Source organism: Onychostoma macrolepis, chromosome 06 (genome assembly GCF_012432095.1).
Source record: "Onychostoma macrolepis isolate SWU-2019 chromosome 06, ASM1243209v1, whole genome shotgun sequence".
NCBI lineage: Eukaryota > Metazoa > Chordata > Actinopteri > Cypriniformes > Cyprinidae > Onychostoma > Onychostoma macrolepis.
Window position 1 is genome coordinate 18,573,771 of NC_081160.1, and position 17,234 is coordinate 18,591,004.

Here is a 17,234-nt window from a genome sequence, read left to right on the forward strand (position 1 = left end):
CAGTCTATCTTACGACAATTGATCTACAATTAGTCAACAATTAATTTCAACTAATCAGACCTGTAGCCAGCTATGAGGTCCCAAACCCGGTACATTTTTCATGTTCAAAAAAAAAAAAAAATTTCTGAATGACTAGTTTGCAAACTCCTTATATGAGTGTCTGCATGTATAATTAAGTTTAGACAGTTTGCAAGACGGTTTAGCCTGTCATATGAAAATGATCGCTCCAAGATGCTGCCAAAGTGAACAAGGCTTGAGAGAGTCATGAGTGAATGCGCGGGCGCAGCCTTGTTGCCAGATCACGCTATCATAAGCATTTTTAGACTTGTCTTTTACACTTAATTTGACACTTTAGAAAGTTAATAAAGTGGGAAGTTTCAGTTTAGGGTTAAGCGATATCTTTATATTATTTGCAAACGATTTGAAATAAATTCGGTTTATTATTATTTTTTGTTGGTGTTTTTGTTTTGTTTTATAGTAATATCTGGCAACACTGCATCACCAGCACTTAAACTGACAGTAATCAAAAGAGCTCACAGACAGGTTATTGCGGACAGGATAGCACATTCGGTAAGTCAAATGCAAAAGAAATCATGATATTATCTGTCGGAAACGCTATCAACGCTGTCAAAAACAGTAACATTTAACACTAGAACACAGATCTGTAGAACAAGTAAGTTAAAGAATGAAATTAAATATGCAAACACTAGCCATGAAGAAGTCTATGCTATTTCAGTAATAGTTAATTACAGTATAGTAGTATATTGTTGCATGATTAATAAACAACTGATAAAATTATCCACCCCGAACATACAGTAAAATATTAACAAATTTTAATGTAATAAATATGATATAATTGAACAGTGTTCATCCCTCAAAAACAGAGAAAACATCTTTCACAAACATCTACATCTCTGTCTCAATGAGTTGTATTAGTTAACCCCACCCCAGACCTCACTAATTTTCAAACCCTGGCTACCCAGTCAACAATTTGATCTCACAGCGATGTCACCATGAGCTCACGGGATACTCGTGATGAGGTCACAATGTGAGGTAACAGTGAGCTAAAAGTGTAACCTCACAGCGCCCTCACTGTGTGCTCATACTAATGTGAGGTCAAAGTGCACTCACTGCACAGAGACTAGGTAGCCAGCATGCATTGCAGCATGAAGCTTTTGATTGTCACCATTGTTGAGATTCATACACTGATTCTTGATGTCTCTCTTTGTTTTTAAATGACACAGTAGTTCAGAATGTTTGTGTCTTATCACGCTTTTAAAATCCTTCATAAATGATTATGACACTGCTGGATCCTATACTGAATAATTACAGAGCTGTTATTAACAACTTTAGATTAATAACTCCTCACAAAGACTGCATACCAAATCTACGTGATATTTGCACTGTTATCATCAGCAACAAACCAATATCACCTGGTTGCAGTCTCTTTTTGGTTTTCCTTGCCATAATAAATGTGCTTTACAAACACAGTTACAGCAGCCCCAAAAAACATAATGTTATAAAGTCAAGGCTCAAGAGCCCAACTAAAGCAAACACTACTCACCACGATGGTAACGTCAAACAAAACAATAAAACATCATCATCTAAATCTGTTAATTCTCAATAAGCACTTTTGTAGATGTCTGACAGAAATAAGAACCCCGCTCATCTTTTTGAGTTCACAATGAGCTCATATATTACTCACACTGTGAGGATCACCGTATGAGAATGGTGTGATGTCACTGTGATCATCGCGTGATCTCACGTGTTGACTGGGTACTGTTATGCCATTAATTAAATATATTTACTCTTTTAGATGGAGAGGGTCACCCTCATGGGGGCAGCCATTTTGAGATCACATGACCAGCCAAAAACAACACTGAATGTTGACCGACTTTAAATAGTACATTTCTATTGCAATGGCATCGGACACTTTTGTTTTTGCAAGGTGCATCATCTAGCCACTAGGTGTCAGTATAACATCCAAGGCAACTCTCATAACAACCACCAAAACAAACAGAAAAGAGTGCATCTTTAAGCAACTCTTTCAAGGAAGAGCTTCAGAAATTATTTTAAAACACCTGTTTAGTTCAGTGTAGTACAGAGAGGAGACAGATACACTGAATATCGCAGTATATAGAATATACTACTATATTAAATTAAATATATTCAAAAATACTAAGTAAGCGCCCACTTAGCTCTTCCATTAAGGCTGGTTATCAATGAGAGAGAGAGTGATGAGTATATATCAAGCTGAGCAAGAGTGAATGGGAGAGTGTGGCAAAAGGTCATACATTTTCATTTTTTCTGAATTGAAGAAATTCACTATTTTCTAAGAAATTACTGGAGAAAAGTTCTTTCACAGCCACGCTCTCTTGCCAAGTCTCCTCTGCATGAATAAAATGAAACCCCATCCACCTGGATCTCAGTGTGCTGGAGTTATAGGGTGCCATGTAGGCTTTCAAAATCCTTAAAAGCCTCTGTACAAGGAACAGATAACCTTAAAACTGAGGGCACTAAGTTTAAGAGCCAATTTTGAACATTCTGCTCCCAAAACACTGTGCAACTGTGCACCTAGAACATAAATTAGTTTGATTTGCCATTGCAAGTTACGCAAGCTAAGTCAACTAATCCAAACAAACGGTTTGGATACAAACAGCGGTTACAACCCTACACCCACATTCGTGCTTACCAGACCCAAGAGTGCCGGCGGTATGAGTAGGTACCCAGACTCAGACAAGACTTTAGAAAGCTCTTGTTGTCCGACAGGTTAAAATCCGTCATATTTAAATTCCCAACAGATTCAGCTGTTGTCCAATGGAAGCTCTTTGAACTCTAAACTCATCCTTCCACCAGTCAAAAACACTGGAGGGACTCAGGGTAGCAGAGAGAGGGTTACTGTATCTGTTAGTGGGAGTCTCTGGTTGCATTGTCAGTCGGTCACGCTTCTATCTCCTCAGGGGGTCGAGTATCATAGATCCGCTCACACCTGGCAGAAGAAACGATGTCTCTTGAGTGTACCGCAGCTCTTTACTTTCAAAAACAGGAAGACGGTGGCCTCTGCTCAGCAGTAAACAAGAAGATCCGGAGTGCAGGGGAAATCACACAGTCAGTAAGTCTGTTTCCAGTCGCACTTAGAGACAGAAGACACGTGCCTATTTTTCTTGCACAGTTTAAATGTTACTCTGATGGATTTTATCAACAAGTAGACTGTACACATGGTAACAGTCTAGAAAATGGAAACCAGACACCCCGCTGATCTCTGTGGTGATGACAGTCTCAGAGGATTTATGCTTTATCCAAAATCCATTATAGTTGTATCTTTCTGTCCTAAAGGAGAGAGATTAGCAGATGATCCCTTTTATTTGGTATCTCTCTGGCCCTGACTGGCTATTTCGGTTCTATATTTAGGACTATTTTCTGAGTTGTTTTTGTAGCTTTATTTAGATTCTGGAAATCTAGTTTTTGGGTGCATACTAATACAAAGCTATGGTTAAGATGTAAATAATGACAATAATAATAATACTAAATAATACTTTTATTCATGCATTAAATTTATCAAAACTGACATTTATAACATTCCAAATCGGGAATGTTATAAATCACGACAGATTTTAGCACAGTATTGCATTTTGTTAATGTATTTGGTCTTGGCAGAATAGATCTGCTAAGCTGCTGCTGCTGTAGGTTATTGCTGTTGTTGTAGATTTTTGCTGCTGCTGCTGTTACTGTAATCTAATTACTTTTTCTGGTGACGCAGTAAAGCAGGGGTACCCAATAGGTCGATTGCGATCTACCAAAAATGTGGGCACCCCTGCAGTAAAGTAATGAGTTACATTTTAAATGTATATAATTTGATTACAGTTACTTATGTCAATAAAATTACGTACAAATGCAGTGTTAAAAAAGAAGTAAAAATCATGTTTTGTGCGTCAGTATGCCCTTTAATAAATCACCGGAGAATGCGAGCTAAAATGAGAGTCCTACAACATTTAGATGCAATGAAAGGTTGCCTATCATATTTCAAAATGTTGCACTCGACATATTTTAGTCTGGCATTATAGTTTGGGAAAAGTTTAACAAGTGAATGTGTACAAGTTTATGTCACAGTAACACTAATAAAGTGAAAAATAAATGACTCATCAGAATGAGATCATCATTTGTATTAAACCGCATCGGCATCACAATTCAAGGTTTATTCCTCACAGTGCATCTTTTTCCAAAAACGAAAAGTAGCCGAGATGAACATGTTCGCGCGTCTCAAGCATGTTTTCACGCGGATGATTATCTTATAGCGCATGATGTGCGTAGGCATGGTCACATTTTAAAGGTGAGCTCAGACGGAAAAGACTGGAGAATACGTTGGTTTCATACGGATTATTTTATCAGAGAATATTTGTTTTCGACATAACTTACTTCATTTAATAATAGACACTTCAAGCTTTCTTTAGATATACTGTATTTTTCATGTCATTCTCGTTCATTCTAGTGATTCGTTTCAGGAAGATATTCACGGAGACTGAGAATGCAGAAAGCGCACCCTATTTGTTTTCTTTATTTTACAAAACCCCCAAAAAAATAAAAGTTTTGATGATATTGGGAGTGAATCAGGGTATACAAATAATAGGCCAACTTATGAATTTTTTTCAGTCAATATGAAATTAATGAAAGAACTATGAGTTTCTCTTTGTAGTGTATTTTTTAGGTTTGATAACTTGAAAAGTAAAGTAAACTTGAAAGTAAAGTAATTAGTTTTAATGAAGTAATTAGTAATTTGTAGTGGATTACTTTTTTTTAGTAACTTACCCAACACTGATAATAACCCATAGCAGGTCTATACAGGTGGAGCTGGGGAAGGTGGAGGGTTTCAGAGGAGCTCTGAAAGTGCATTGCAAAATGCTCAAGCAAATGCTAACCAGCCATTTAAATGTAAAGCAGCAAGCTCATCGGCTGCATATGTAACATGAACCAATCAACTTATGCCAAGTCGTTTATTGCTGTGAATATCATTAGTTTATGTTAAGGACCAATCGGCATGTGTCATCTAGAGTTTCATGACAGATCTTGGCATTATAATTGAAAACAGTTAATATTTAACACTATTACTGTTTGTACTGTATTTTTTATCAAATTAATGCAGCCTTGGTTAGCACAAGATACTTCTTTCAAAGAAACCTTAACAACCTCAAACTTGAATAGTATTGAACTCATTTACCCTTTTTAACATGAAGTGCCATTTTTTAACAGTTCTTGTTAATTACTATAGGCACCTCACACCCATTTCTCTCCCACTATTTTCCCCAGCATGCACCATCACAGTATGAATAAATCATTCTAATTGCTGCCTCATTGTTTACTGATGTTTGCATTATTTGCACTGATGTTGTTTGTTTTTAGTCTTCAGTTACGTGTCAGCATGTGTTTATAATTAAATGCACTTCTTCCTTTAATGTAAATGTTTATTCATTTTTATATGTGTAGCAAGCTGCAATCTTCTTATTTTGAAACAAACTCATCTAAAAATATCTTGCGGTAAAATCTCCTTAGGTTCTGTTACAAAGCAATGGTATGGATTTTCATTCTCATCTCAGTCAGTCTGTTAGCTAAAAAGATCAATTATCATTTGTTTATTGATTTGTTCTGTTGCTTTCTGCAAGTAGCATGCTGTATAAACACCAGTTGCTGACTTTTTGTGTCAGTCAGTGCCCTTTTGTGTGCTGAGTGAATCTCAAGTCGTTCACAAGTTTTATTATTCATTATTAAAATGTCACTCTCTACAAATCTGCTAAAATTGTTCAGCATTACTTCTATCAAAGTATAAAAACAAGAATAATAGCCATAACAAATTTCAATACCAGGTTTCAATAAGATTGTAATATCATTTTGTGTACAGCATCAGTCATTTTTACACATTTTGAACGAGACTAACATATCGAACGACAGTTGCAACAGATCATCATTCACAAACGAGATACCCTAGTTCATTCAGTTAGTTTACGAATGAAATGCATGGAAGCAAATCAGATCAATTCATTTACTTAATATTTTTTTAAAAACACTGACATGAACAACAAATTGTTTTCTTCTAAATATGATCCCTACTGCAACAGTAAAATATTCTTAACAGCCGTTTAAATATTTAGCCCTATTTTGCCCATCACAAAGATATGATTGCCTTGCAATTAGCACGTGAACTGATCTGTGAATTATTCAAATAACTACCACAATTTCAAATACAAGTTGTCAGTCTGAAGGACAGCTGTGAAAATGAAACTGCATTCCAAAGATATTAGACATAAAACAAATATGTAAAAAAAAATTATGTTTGGATGTGCGAATAATTGTTGGTCAGGAATTATTAGTATCAATTAGGGGTGGGTGATATGGCAAAAATATCATATCATGTTTTTTGTTTTTTTGTTTGTTTTTAAATATCACAATTTCACGATTTGATCATGATTCTTTGTCATGTTGGTTTTACTATTTTGTCTGAGCAGTGCAGCCAAAATAATTTCCCTATTCTAAAGACAAAGCCTTTCAAGGTAACAAAATATAAAAAAGAATGGTGGATATTTAGGCCAAAATGGGCGAAGATAAAAATCTTTGTCATTATTTTATCTTTGTTATTAAAAATAGGAACAAAGATACACATTACACACATAATATATGTCACGGTGCACACAGCAGGGAGGAACGAGGAGACGAGGATAACTCAAAATAACAGTCTTTAATGAAATTCCAACAACGGCAAGACAAGGCAGGGCAGACACACATGAAAAGGAACTAAACAGGCAGGAACTAAATACACAAGATAATTAACACACACAGCTGGACGAAATCATAATCAAACTTAACAAGGACAGGAAAAACTATATAAGGACACAAGAGGGCGGGAAACACACGACAGAGGACTGACAATATACAAATAAAACAAACAGTGCTTTATTTTCAGGTACAATAGGCATATTTAGCAGAAGCATTCAAGAAATTGAAACACTATATAGATTGATTCCCATTAAAGCAACTGTATTATTATTTTTTTCAGTCAAGAGTAGCGAGTTATTTTTATTCTCTTTGTGTTTTGTTGTTTTAACATTAAAAAAATACAAATTCTGTCATCTGTCTGTCGATTCTGTCATAGTGTTTTATATTTATACCATCATTTACTCTCTCAAAATTAGTTTTAACCTGAATGAGTCTTTCTTCTGCTGAACATAAATGCTATTTTGAAGAACGTGGAAAACCAAACAGTTGCTGATCCACAGTGACTTCCATAGTATTTTTTTCCTTCTTTCAAATTCAATGTGAACCAGCAACGGTTTGGTTACCCATGTTCTTCAAAATATATTATTTTGTGTTCAGCACAAGAAAGAAATTAATACAGGTTTGGGACAACATGTGAGTTAGTAAATAATGACAGAAATTAAATTTTAGGGTGAACTATCCCTTTAATGACAGTAGGCAGCATGTTTAGTTCTGTCCCTTTAAGGCCTGCACACATCCGTTTCTCTCTCAATGTCACGTGTGTGTGTTCCCATTTAGGTCCTGTTTGTCCTTATTTGGTGTAATTGCTGTTCTGATTATTATGCAGCGTTCCAGGCAGGTTTTTGAGCCCGTAAGTCACGACTTCAAACCACGACTCACGACTTTGTAGCATTCCAGGCAAGTCACAGTTTACCTAACGTTACCTTAACTTCAGCTATGCCCAACATTTCCATGTGGCGATATACTTTCACGACATACTTATCGTTTCAGACACATAACATTGTAACACATAATCGTGTGTGTGTGTGTGTGTTATTTATTATTATAATTATATTATTAATTTGACTGCAACGTTATATTGTCCTAAAGTCTATTTCTCACCGTGTACCACTTGCATAAACACCGCATCTGTCGGGGCTGCCATTGTTGTTTCGCAGGCTATGTGACGTCAGAGCGTGGAACTGGGGAGATGGTCCTCACTGCAGAACACAAGATCCAGGGGGTGGAGTTGGATCTAGATCCAACTCCTCCCACCTTACATAGACCTAAACCTACCCGTCTCCACCCCCTGATCCATAAACCCACCCATCCCCACCCCTAAACCTACCCATCTCCACCCCCTGGATCTTTTGTTCTGCAGTGAGGGGCTACTGGAACTGGGAGTACATTGATCGAGTCCGAGTTCACGGGGGGGAACTTCTGGGAAGTCACGGGTTTGAATGCCGTTCCAGGGCACTTTCACGGGTAGGAGGTTGGAAAAACACGGGTTACGGGTTGCTTGGAACGCGGCATTAGTTTCCATGGTTTTTGATGAATTACTCCAATCCTGTTTCCGTTCTTCCTAATCACGTTCCCTGTGTTCTCCCCTGGTGGTTTGGTCCGCTGTTATATGTCTTCCCGTGTTCCTGCGTTGGATTACTTGTCATTAAAAGACTATTTATTCGGACCTACTCCTTGTCTCCTCGCTCCTTCCTATTGTGACACTCAACTGTTTACTTTCATTTTAAACATAAGCAACTGAGCCTATATGACAGTATTAGCGCAAAAAATAACTTAGTTCAGTAATCAGGCGCTGTTAGACAGGCTTTTCAGTGCGCGAGCTTCAGGTGTACGGGCTCAGAAAAAGCGCACGTCAGACCAGCGCGTGAATAACGTTTAACCGGCAAGGCTTTAAAACACACGCATATAATGTATTTTTGTGATTGCGAAAAAGTGCAGTGTCCCGTGACAGTAACTCTACCGCTGAGTTAACACTGATGTGAGTGTATGTGGCGTTGTACAGTATATTGAGACGGATGTGAATGTGCGCTGTAGCGCGATACAGAGGTCAGTAAATGAAAATGGAGTAAAGCTGCACCTGTCAATCTAAATCTATGTCATGTTTCCCAGCTCAAAATGACTCAGTATGAAACATGGCAGACCGAACAGCTATACAGTGTTAGATGCCATACTGTAAATCATTTAAAGCACACAACATCAGCAGCATTAGCTATTTTTACATGGTTACTGAGAGGTTTGAGACTCAAAATGACACAGAACACAGCTAACTGTGATATTTGTGACCCTGGATCACAAAACCAGTCTTAAGTCGCTGGGGTATATTTGTAGCAATAGCCAAAAATACATTGTATGGGTCAAAATGATAAATTTTTCTTTTATGCCAAAAATCATTAGGATATTAAATAAAGATCATGTTCCATGAAGATATTTTGTAAATTTCTTACCGTTGTATCTCGGCCAAATATTGTCCTAACAAACCATACATATATGGAAAGCCTATTTATTCAGCTTTCAAATTATGTATAAATCTCAATTTCGAAAAAAATTTGTTTTGTGGTCCAGGGTCACATTTAATAAATAATGAAAATCATGTTAAAACATAATTGTACCTTAATGCTGGAGGCCACCAGCCACAAAACAGAAAAAAGGAGAAGGAAGTCAGCAGGAAGGAAGTGCCAGTCAACAGTAAGTTATTTCTTTGTATGCTTTTGTACAGTTATGGTTACAAACTCTCTCTGCCTCCCACAGTAATCTTTTGAGGGTCCCACTTTATATTAAGTGCCTTAACTACTATGTACTTGCATCTAAAAATAAGTACATTGTACTTACTGTGTTCATATTTTATTGTAAAACAGTTTTGCTGCTGTTGAGGTGGGAGACAGGTGAGGTTAGGGACAGGTTTGGTGGTATGGGTTGGTTTAAGGGTGGGTTAAGGTTTAAGGGATGGGTCAACAACAGTGTAATTATAAATGAAATTACAGAAATGAATTAAATGCAGGTATTTTTTAAAAAAAATATATAAAGTACAGTGTAAAACATGCATGTACTGTACACAATAAGTGAATTTAAATGTACACAGTAGTTACATTTAATTGCAATTAATTGATATTGCAATAATATCATTATCGTGAATTAATTTGACCACAATATTCATGTAGTGAAAATCTGATATACTGTAGTACAAAGATCTCTAGGCTAAGAGGTTTTGTATGTTGATTATGCATTATTGATTTTTTTGTAACTGGTTTATATTGGAGTACCTGATTATTAATCATACGAAACTGAATGAATAATTTTTAGTATTGAAAATAGCTTTCTATATCCTGGCAAAAGCATGAATACTTAATAATGTATTTCTCATTTTTTGAATTTAAACAAGGAGCAGTTTATGTTTTTGTCTTCTTCCCCCCTACTTGTTAGTTCCCTAAGCAAATAAAATAAAAATTTAGACTGTCGCTAGTGATTGATATCAGCCTTGGGTTGGAACCAGGACAGTCAAAGTTTTAATTTTAAAACTAAAATAAACTGTAACTGTTTTAAAAAATAAAACTGATTTAATTAGTTGACAACCCTAGTTATCTTAGTCTGTCATAAAAGGAAATCATGGAATTTCAACAGCAAAATGCAGGTGCTAAAAAATTATTAATTGCTTGTTGTTGGAGCAAAGGATATCAAAATATGCAGGCGTATCCTTAGAAGGCCAATTTGCCGGGTCAGGCTTCTGCAGGTGCTTTTTACTACAGCGAGACAAACCGCCTGAGACGATACCTGTTTCAGACACAGAAACCAATGCTGGAAATTCATTTTAGAGATGGACTTGGCTCTCAAAAGGCTGGCACATGAAACACAGCTGTTGCACATGTACTCTAGGGATGGAAGCTGAGTGCACTCAAACTTGCCAAAGGCCTATCCTGTTGGCAACGTCTATGCCATATGCTGCTTGGACTAGTCCCTAGTTTCTTCGGCTAGGCTTTAATGTAAGGACAAAAGCATTTGAACATAAGACACAATGGTCCCTCAGTCTCCAATCAGATTTGTATAACTGTGCTTTTGAACTCACTCTGAATTTGAGTTGTCAAGGTGATTGTGCTTCATGCGCACAAATTTGTCACTGAAGCATCATTAGACAATTTTTGAAAAAACTAAAACCATACTACCATAGAAACTTGCCCATCAGACAAGCAATTTGTTTGAGAACGATGCGCTGCTACCAAGGTAATGACATTTGATTAGGTCAGAGAACCAATTTTGGAGGAGGAATTGAACAATGGCCTTATAAAATGATAGTCCTCCTGAATCAACAAAATGTCCAGTCACCCCATTTTGGCAGAGGAGCTCATTTTGAGCTTTTCTGCTGTGTGTCCATACATCCAGACTTTGTGAACAGTGTGCAGTGAAATTGGAGCGGGAAGCGAAGCTGCATGATTACGGCTGGAACAAGAAGAGATTTTTGTTGGAGCGTCTCAAGTTTTCTCTCATTTCAAGATCACTCCATTCAAGGCCCAAACCTGCATGTCAACAGGAATTCATCACATTAAACAAAGAGTTAATAGACTATTAGGAGTCAGACTAAAAGAAAAAGGTAAATATATTATTTAAAAAAAAAAAAGAATGTCACATAAGGTTTAAATAATTAACATTAAACTAACAATGATTTTTTCCCCCAATATTTATTAATAAGATTAATTTACTTAAATGCACTATTGCTCATTGTTAATTCATGTTTGTTCATTATATGACCAAACATATATAATCTATACATTCAGTTCAACAGTTTCAGGTGAGGAGAAGACTGTTTCTTGAGCACCAAACCAGCATAAAATAATTTCTGAAGGATCATGTGACACTGAAATTCAGCTTTGCCATTACACAAATAAATTGCATTTTAAAATACATTTAAATAGAAACCAGTTATTTTAAATTGTAATACTACTTCACAATATTACAGTTTTACTATATTTTTGATCAAATAAATGCAGCATTAGTAAGCATAAAATACATCACTTAAAAACACTGAAAAATCTTTTACTTGAATGGTAATGGTTTCATATTTTTTGTGATTAAACACTAAAATAATTGTCAAGGTGTGTCTTTTTCATCTCCTCTTCATTAACAATGGCAAATAGAAAAAATCTTCAACAAGAAACATTTTTATCAGTAATTCTGTTGACAGGATTAACCCTGATGTGTACAACACTATCCGTTTTAAAGAGTACAGAGATCACAAGAGTTTCCGACATTCTGCCACACTTCAAATGCAGCTGAGGATGCCATGCTCACTCTCATATTCTCTTAAACCTGGTCATCTTAAGTCATATTTTACTCAAAGTCAAAGTAACCATATTAGTGCTGCAGCTAAAAACCCTTAACATGAAACACAATCAAAGGCTGAAGTTTTTCTCACATTCCTGTCAAACTCGCGCACACACACAACCATCCATCCAAATCCTGTCATTTCAAGAGTCATCTGTGGCTTTGTTCAGCAAATAACAGATGATTCACACATGCCGCACTACAAATCACTAGCAAAACTTGGCTCCTCTGGATGCAGCGGGTCCACAGCATTCATGATGATGCACAAACAACGTCACCACACTTCAGTGACATGATATTCATGCTCATGCTAGTCACGCTCAAGTCCCCAAGACAACCTCATCGTTTAATCACGTTAATGTCCTGCCTTTGTTTCCATGGTAACCAGGTTTGTAACTTTGCCCCTCCCAAAGCAAATCTACACCTAGTGTCTTGCATGTGTGGGTGGCTGTTAATATCAGTAACGTGGCTGACACACATTTACGTAGGTCAAATCGCTATACAGATCGCAAATAATTGTTTGCAATACATCAAACATGCAAGTTCATTATTGTGTATTTAGCATGTACTCCTCTGTGGTTAGAGGTGATAAATGGGTCCTGCTTTTTACCGGTACAGATATTGGCAATGTTGCAAGAATCTGACCCAGGTATAGGGTCTCTGTGTGTGCGTGTGTGTGAGATGCAGTCACCAGCTTGACAGAGACAAATGTGGATGGTGTGCTGTTGCCACACTAATTGGCTGGGTTAACAGATTACTGTGAAACAAGGCCAAGATAGCACAGCCGTTCAATAAACTAGCCTATATAAAACAGGTGCATGTGCACACTCACCCAAAGGCTGCGTCTCACCCACGGGAAACATTTGATGGTGATTCAGAAATAACCTCTGGACCCAGAACTAGTGGTAAATAGTGATACAACCAAATAGAGGTAATGTTTTTCCCAGAAGATGAAACATTAGCTCATCGTCATGAAATTTATTACACATTTGGCTGCATGACTAAGGACCAAATTTACTAAGGCTTTGTGTGGATAATAACACGTGCAAGCTTAATCTACTATAATAACGTAGTATATTTAGAGTACTGTCTTTTTTAGATGCATGTATTTATGGGCATGCATATAAGTTGCAAATGAATGCAATTGAAAGGAAGATTTATCATGCACAATAGGGCAAACTTTGAGAATGGAGAGTAGATACTGTAGACCTATATTATTTAAGGGATAGTTTACCCCAAAATGAACATTTTGTCATTAATTACTCACCCTCATGTCGCTCCAAACCTGTAAGACCTTTGTTAATCTTCGGAACACAAATTAGCATATTTTTGATGAAATACAAGAACTTTCTGACCCTGCATAGACAGCGATGCAACTGACACGTTCAAGGCCCAGAAAGGTAATAAGGACATCATTAAAATTCCTTGTGATATTGTTATATGCATTTAATTTATTCAAAGTTGCATTATTGAATTATCTTTGTTATTATATGAAGGTACACTACTGATTAAAAAATGGGGTCATCTTTATTTAATTAAATTTTTATATATAATTTTATTCAGAAAGGATGCATCAAATTGTTCTAAAGTGACAATGAAGACATTTATAATGTTACAAATTTCAATCTTTTTAAATGCTGCTCTTTTAAACTTTCTATTCACCTGAGTATCATGAAAAAAGTATCACGGTTTCTGTATAAAGCAGCAAAACTGTTTTTTACATTGAAAAATAACAAGAAAGGTTTCTTGGGCTCAAAATCTGTATATTAAAATGATTTCTGAAGGATCATGTGACACTGAAGACTGCTGACAATTCAGCCTAAAATAGTATTAAAATAGAAAACAATTATTTTATATTGTAATAATATTTTATTACAATACTGTTTTTACTGTATTTACGATCAAATAAATGCTTGGTGAGCATTAGTGAGACCTTAGTAAATCAAGTATTTTAAACTCTTACCTATATAGATCTATTTAGAAATGGAAATTATTTAATGAAGACAAATGCACTATGCTTCATTTGAAAAAAAAAATCAAGTCTGCTTTTTATTTTATGGAGTACTGTGGAGTACTTATTTAATAAGCATATGACAAACCAATTCATGTTGTCCTACACTAAAAATAACAGAATATGTGGAATAGAAGTGATCAGTCACTCAACAATCTACTTTGACTCTTACCGTGGCAATCTGAGACGATTCTTACTGGCTAAATGCACAGGACGACCTGCTTCAGATGTTTGATGTGCGCCTGGAAGGCTTTCTATGTGTATAAAATGTGACCTGTTTGCAGATAAAAGACTGTAGATTTAACTTCAAGCCCAGCAAACAGAAACAGACATGCATATACGCTTGCTAATTTGCAAGTCTGTGCTGAATTGGGCCCACTGCGAGGCACTGGGCATGACGCAAGCTAAACAAAAGATCTTTCCGTTGCCATGACTCTAAGGCATCAGATGACTGATATTTTGCTCTTTCTCCTTTCTAGCTCTCACCTGGACAGAAGCCCTCCAAAAACTCCCTGTATTTCCTCTTACACTTGAGAAAACTGCATCACAATCACAAACATAAGGACAGCATTTAATAGATTCTTCTAAAATCCTTCACTAAATTAAATGACCAATAAAACGTCATCATTAAATGCAATTACATTTTTAAGATTCTATTCCATTTACTGGCATTTAGCAGACACTATAAACCAGCACAAAAAAGGCTTCTGGGAAAGACAGATCACATGACTAGCATCAAACGGATGGGAATCCCACTCTGTGATGCATTTGCAATAGTGTTAAGCAATCCTTCCCACTTTACATCCTCTGCCATGCTAAATCACTCTTGATATTCTCCTAATCAATATGAAATACATTTCACAAGGCATTAGAAACGCAGAAGATTCGTTTTCATATGCTCTTATGAGTGCTCACGGAGTGCTGTGTGTATAAGCGGAAAATGTGGGTCGTTCCAAGAAGAGCGAAGCGTGCACTCAGGAACACTCATCTCAGCGTGATGTATCTTCAGAGGAACAATCACTTCAGAGCACACGAGCTGCTACTGCTCCAAACGCTTCTCATGTTAGAATTAAACCACTACAAATATTATGATAAGTGCAAACTAATTCCCTTCGAGGTCTCTAAATGACCAATTTTAAAGATGATGATGGTTAATAATAACATTCTCTCTAGTTAGATCAATTCTATGCTTATAAAGCAAGACGTGTGATGGTTTTTAAAGCAGGGCTGCTGATCATTGAGAATTGAATTAAAAATGTCTTTTAAATTTACATTTGATTCCTGAATTTGCTGGTAATAAACAGGATACAGACAAACACTTACTTTTTTAGTTTGTATATTTCATTAACAAGGTGGAAAAATGCTTTATTTATTTATTCTTATTATTATAAATATTTATTCTATATAAATATTAGATTACACTTTATTTTAAGGTGTCCTTGTCAAAGTGTAATTATATGCGCTCCTCATTTGGTCTTCATGGTCAAAAGTGACCGGACACCTGAAATGTAACTTTTTTTTTCTTCAGTAAAATCAATCTAATATATTTTTGTTCAATAATATGTTTTATTTTGTATTTTGAGAGAATTTCATGGTTCTAATTAATTAATTAATATTTATGCAATAATTATGATCAATTTGTCCCATTGAAAATAGTAAAAAAAATACTAAAAATGCAGTATTTCAGATGAAAATAGACACTAGGCCTTTAAAATCCAATTTTTGAATGCAGATTAGCACCTCCTGGTGTGAGCAAAGAAAGAAAAACATGTAATTTCATGGTGTAACCACTAGTTTCCTATATAGGACTCTATAGAGTGGCTTGTGAATTCCCTAGTTGTTTTTAGACATAATTGTTTACTTTTATTAGGTTGTGGATTTAAATATATGTTTAGGAATTCTCAAAGACTACTTTTGTCAAGGTTTATATTTTTTGCATCATTATTATATAGGTTTTGCATTATTATTACTACAGTCAACCCTGAACACAGAAAGCATTTTGTTACACAAAACATTAAAACTCTATAAAATGTAACAAAAATGAACAGGAATGCTTTATCAGAGCCGAATCCTTCTGGATCTGATTTCAACCTCTTATTTCAGTCTTCTAGCTCATTTTGGCGATATGGTTATAGCCATACCAATTCATTTGAGTGTGTATAATTGTGTATGTGTGTGTCTTTGAGTGGATGTATCTGTTTTACACTCTTGATGTTTTAGAGTATAACCCATTCCTTGCTGTCCACTTTTTTACTGCATTGTAGTTGAATTATTGATTTCATTTTACATATTTGCTGTGTTACAGTCACACCAGTCCCGTTCATTTCCTATGGTCGGTCATTTTTGACCGAAGATCATGAGTGTGACTATTTTTCTATGACCACTTAGCTTTTTCGAATCATGCCCTCAATTCTTTTTGTGTGTTCACATACCACATACCATAGTTTTGTACCATTCTGGCGAAGCTACAATTTTTTAAAATTCAAAATGTAAAATTCTCCGGTCAGAAATGACTGAAGACCGCACAAGGGTTAAGTATTAAGTAATATTAATTAACTACATGTACTTACTATATGGTTAGGGTTAGGATTAGGGTTACTTGCATGTAATTATGCATAATTTATTGTTATTATAATAGTAAGTACATGTAACATGTGTAACAAAGACACCTTAAAATAAAGTGTTACCAAATATTAAATTCAAATGAACATTGAAACAGAATGTTTTGTAACATACAAATCAATCACTTTGTATCCTTGCTGAATAAAAGTATTTAAAATATACATTAAAAAAAAAATTACTGACCCCAGTACTTTAAATTGAAATTCATTAATTTCCTCTTCCTGTCATTCCAGTTCAATTTCCTGTGGCATGTGGCCAATGCATTTCTAATTCACCTTCAAAAATGATGCATTCTCAGCAAGCATGCATGTGATTTCATCTCAAAATACCTTCAGGAATAGAAAACCATTGTTAGTTGAAATGGAATAGTACCAGTTAACTATAAAGTATGTTGGCTGGAAGTGCTGTGACAAAATATCCCATCCTAATCTGTGCCAGCACTACCCGGGAAAGCTTTCAGTGATGGAATGACATCATCAGTGACGCTGGTTCTTTTGTGAAGAGTGTGTGTGTAAAGGCTCCT

At 35.8% G+C, this 17,234-nt stretch overlaps 1 protein-coding gene across 5 annotated transcripts in view; it reads right to left on the minus strand.

Moving 5' to 3' along the window:
* pde4ba (phosphodiesterase 4B, cAMP-specific a) overlaps positions 1 to 17,234 on the minus strand; it is a 156,350-nt gene that overhangs the window by 56,783 nt on the left and 82,333 nt on the right. The window contains exon 1 of one of the 5 annotated variants that reach the window (XM_058780154.1): positions 2,693 to 2,990. The exons of the other annotated variants lie outside the window; for them this stretch is intronic. Coding sequence (XP_058636137.1) covers positions 2,693 to 2,784 — 92 coding nt within the window. The 5' untranslated portion in view covers positions 2,785 to 2,990. Of the gene's footprint in view, positions 1 to 2,692; positions 2,991 to 17,234 lie in introns of those variants that run through there. 5 annotated transcript variants of the gene reach the window in all.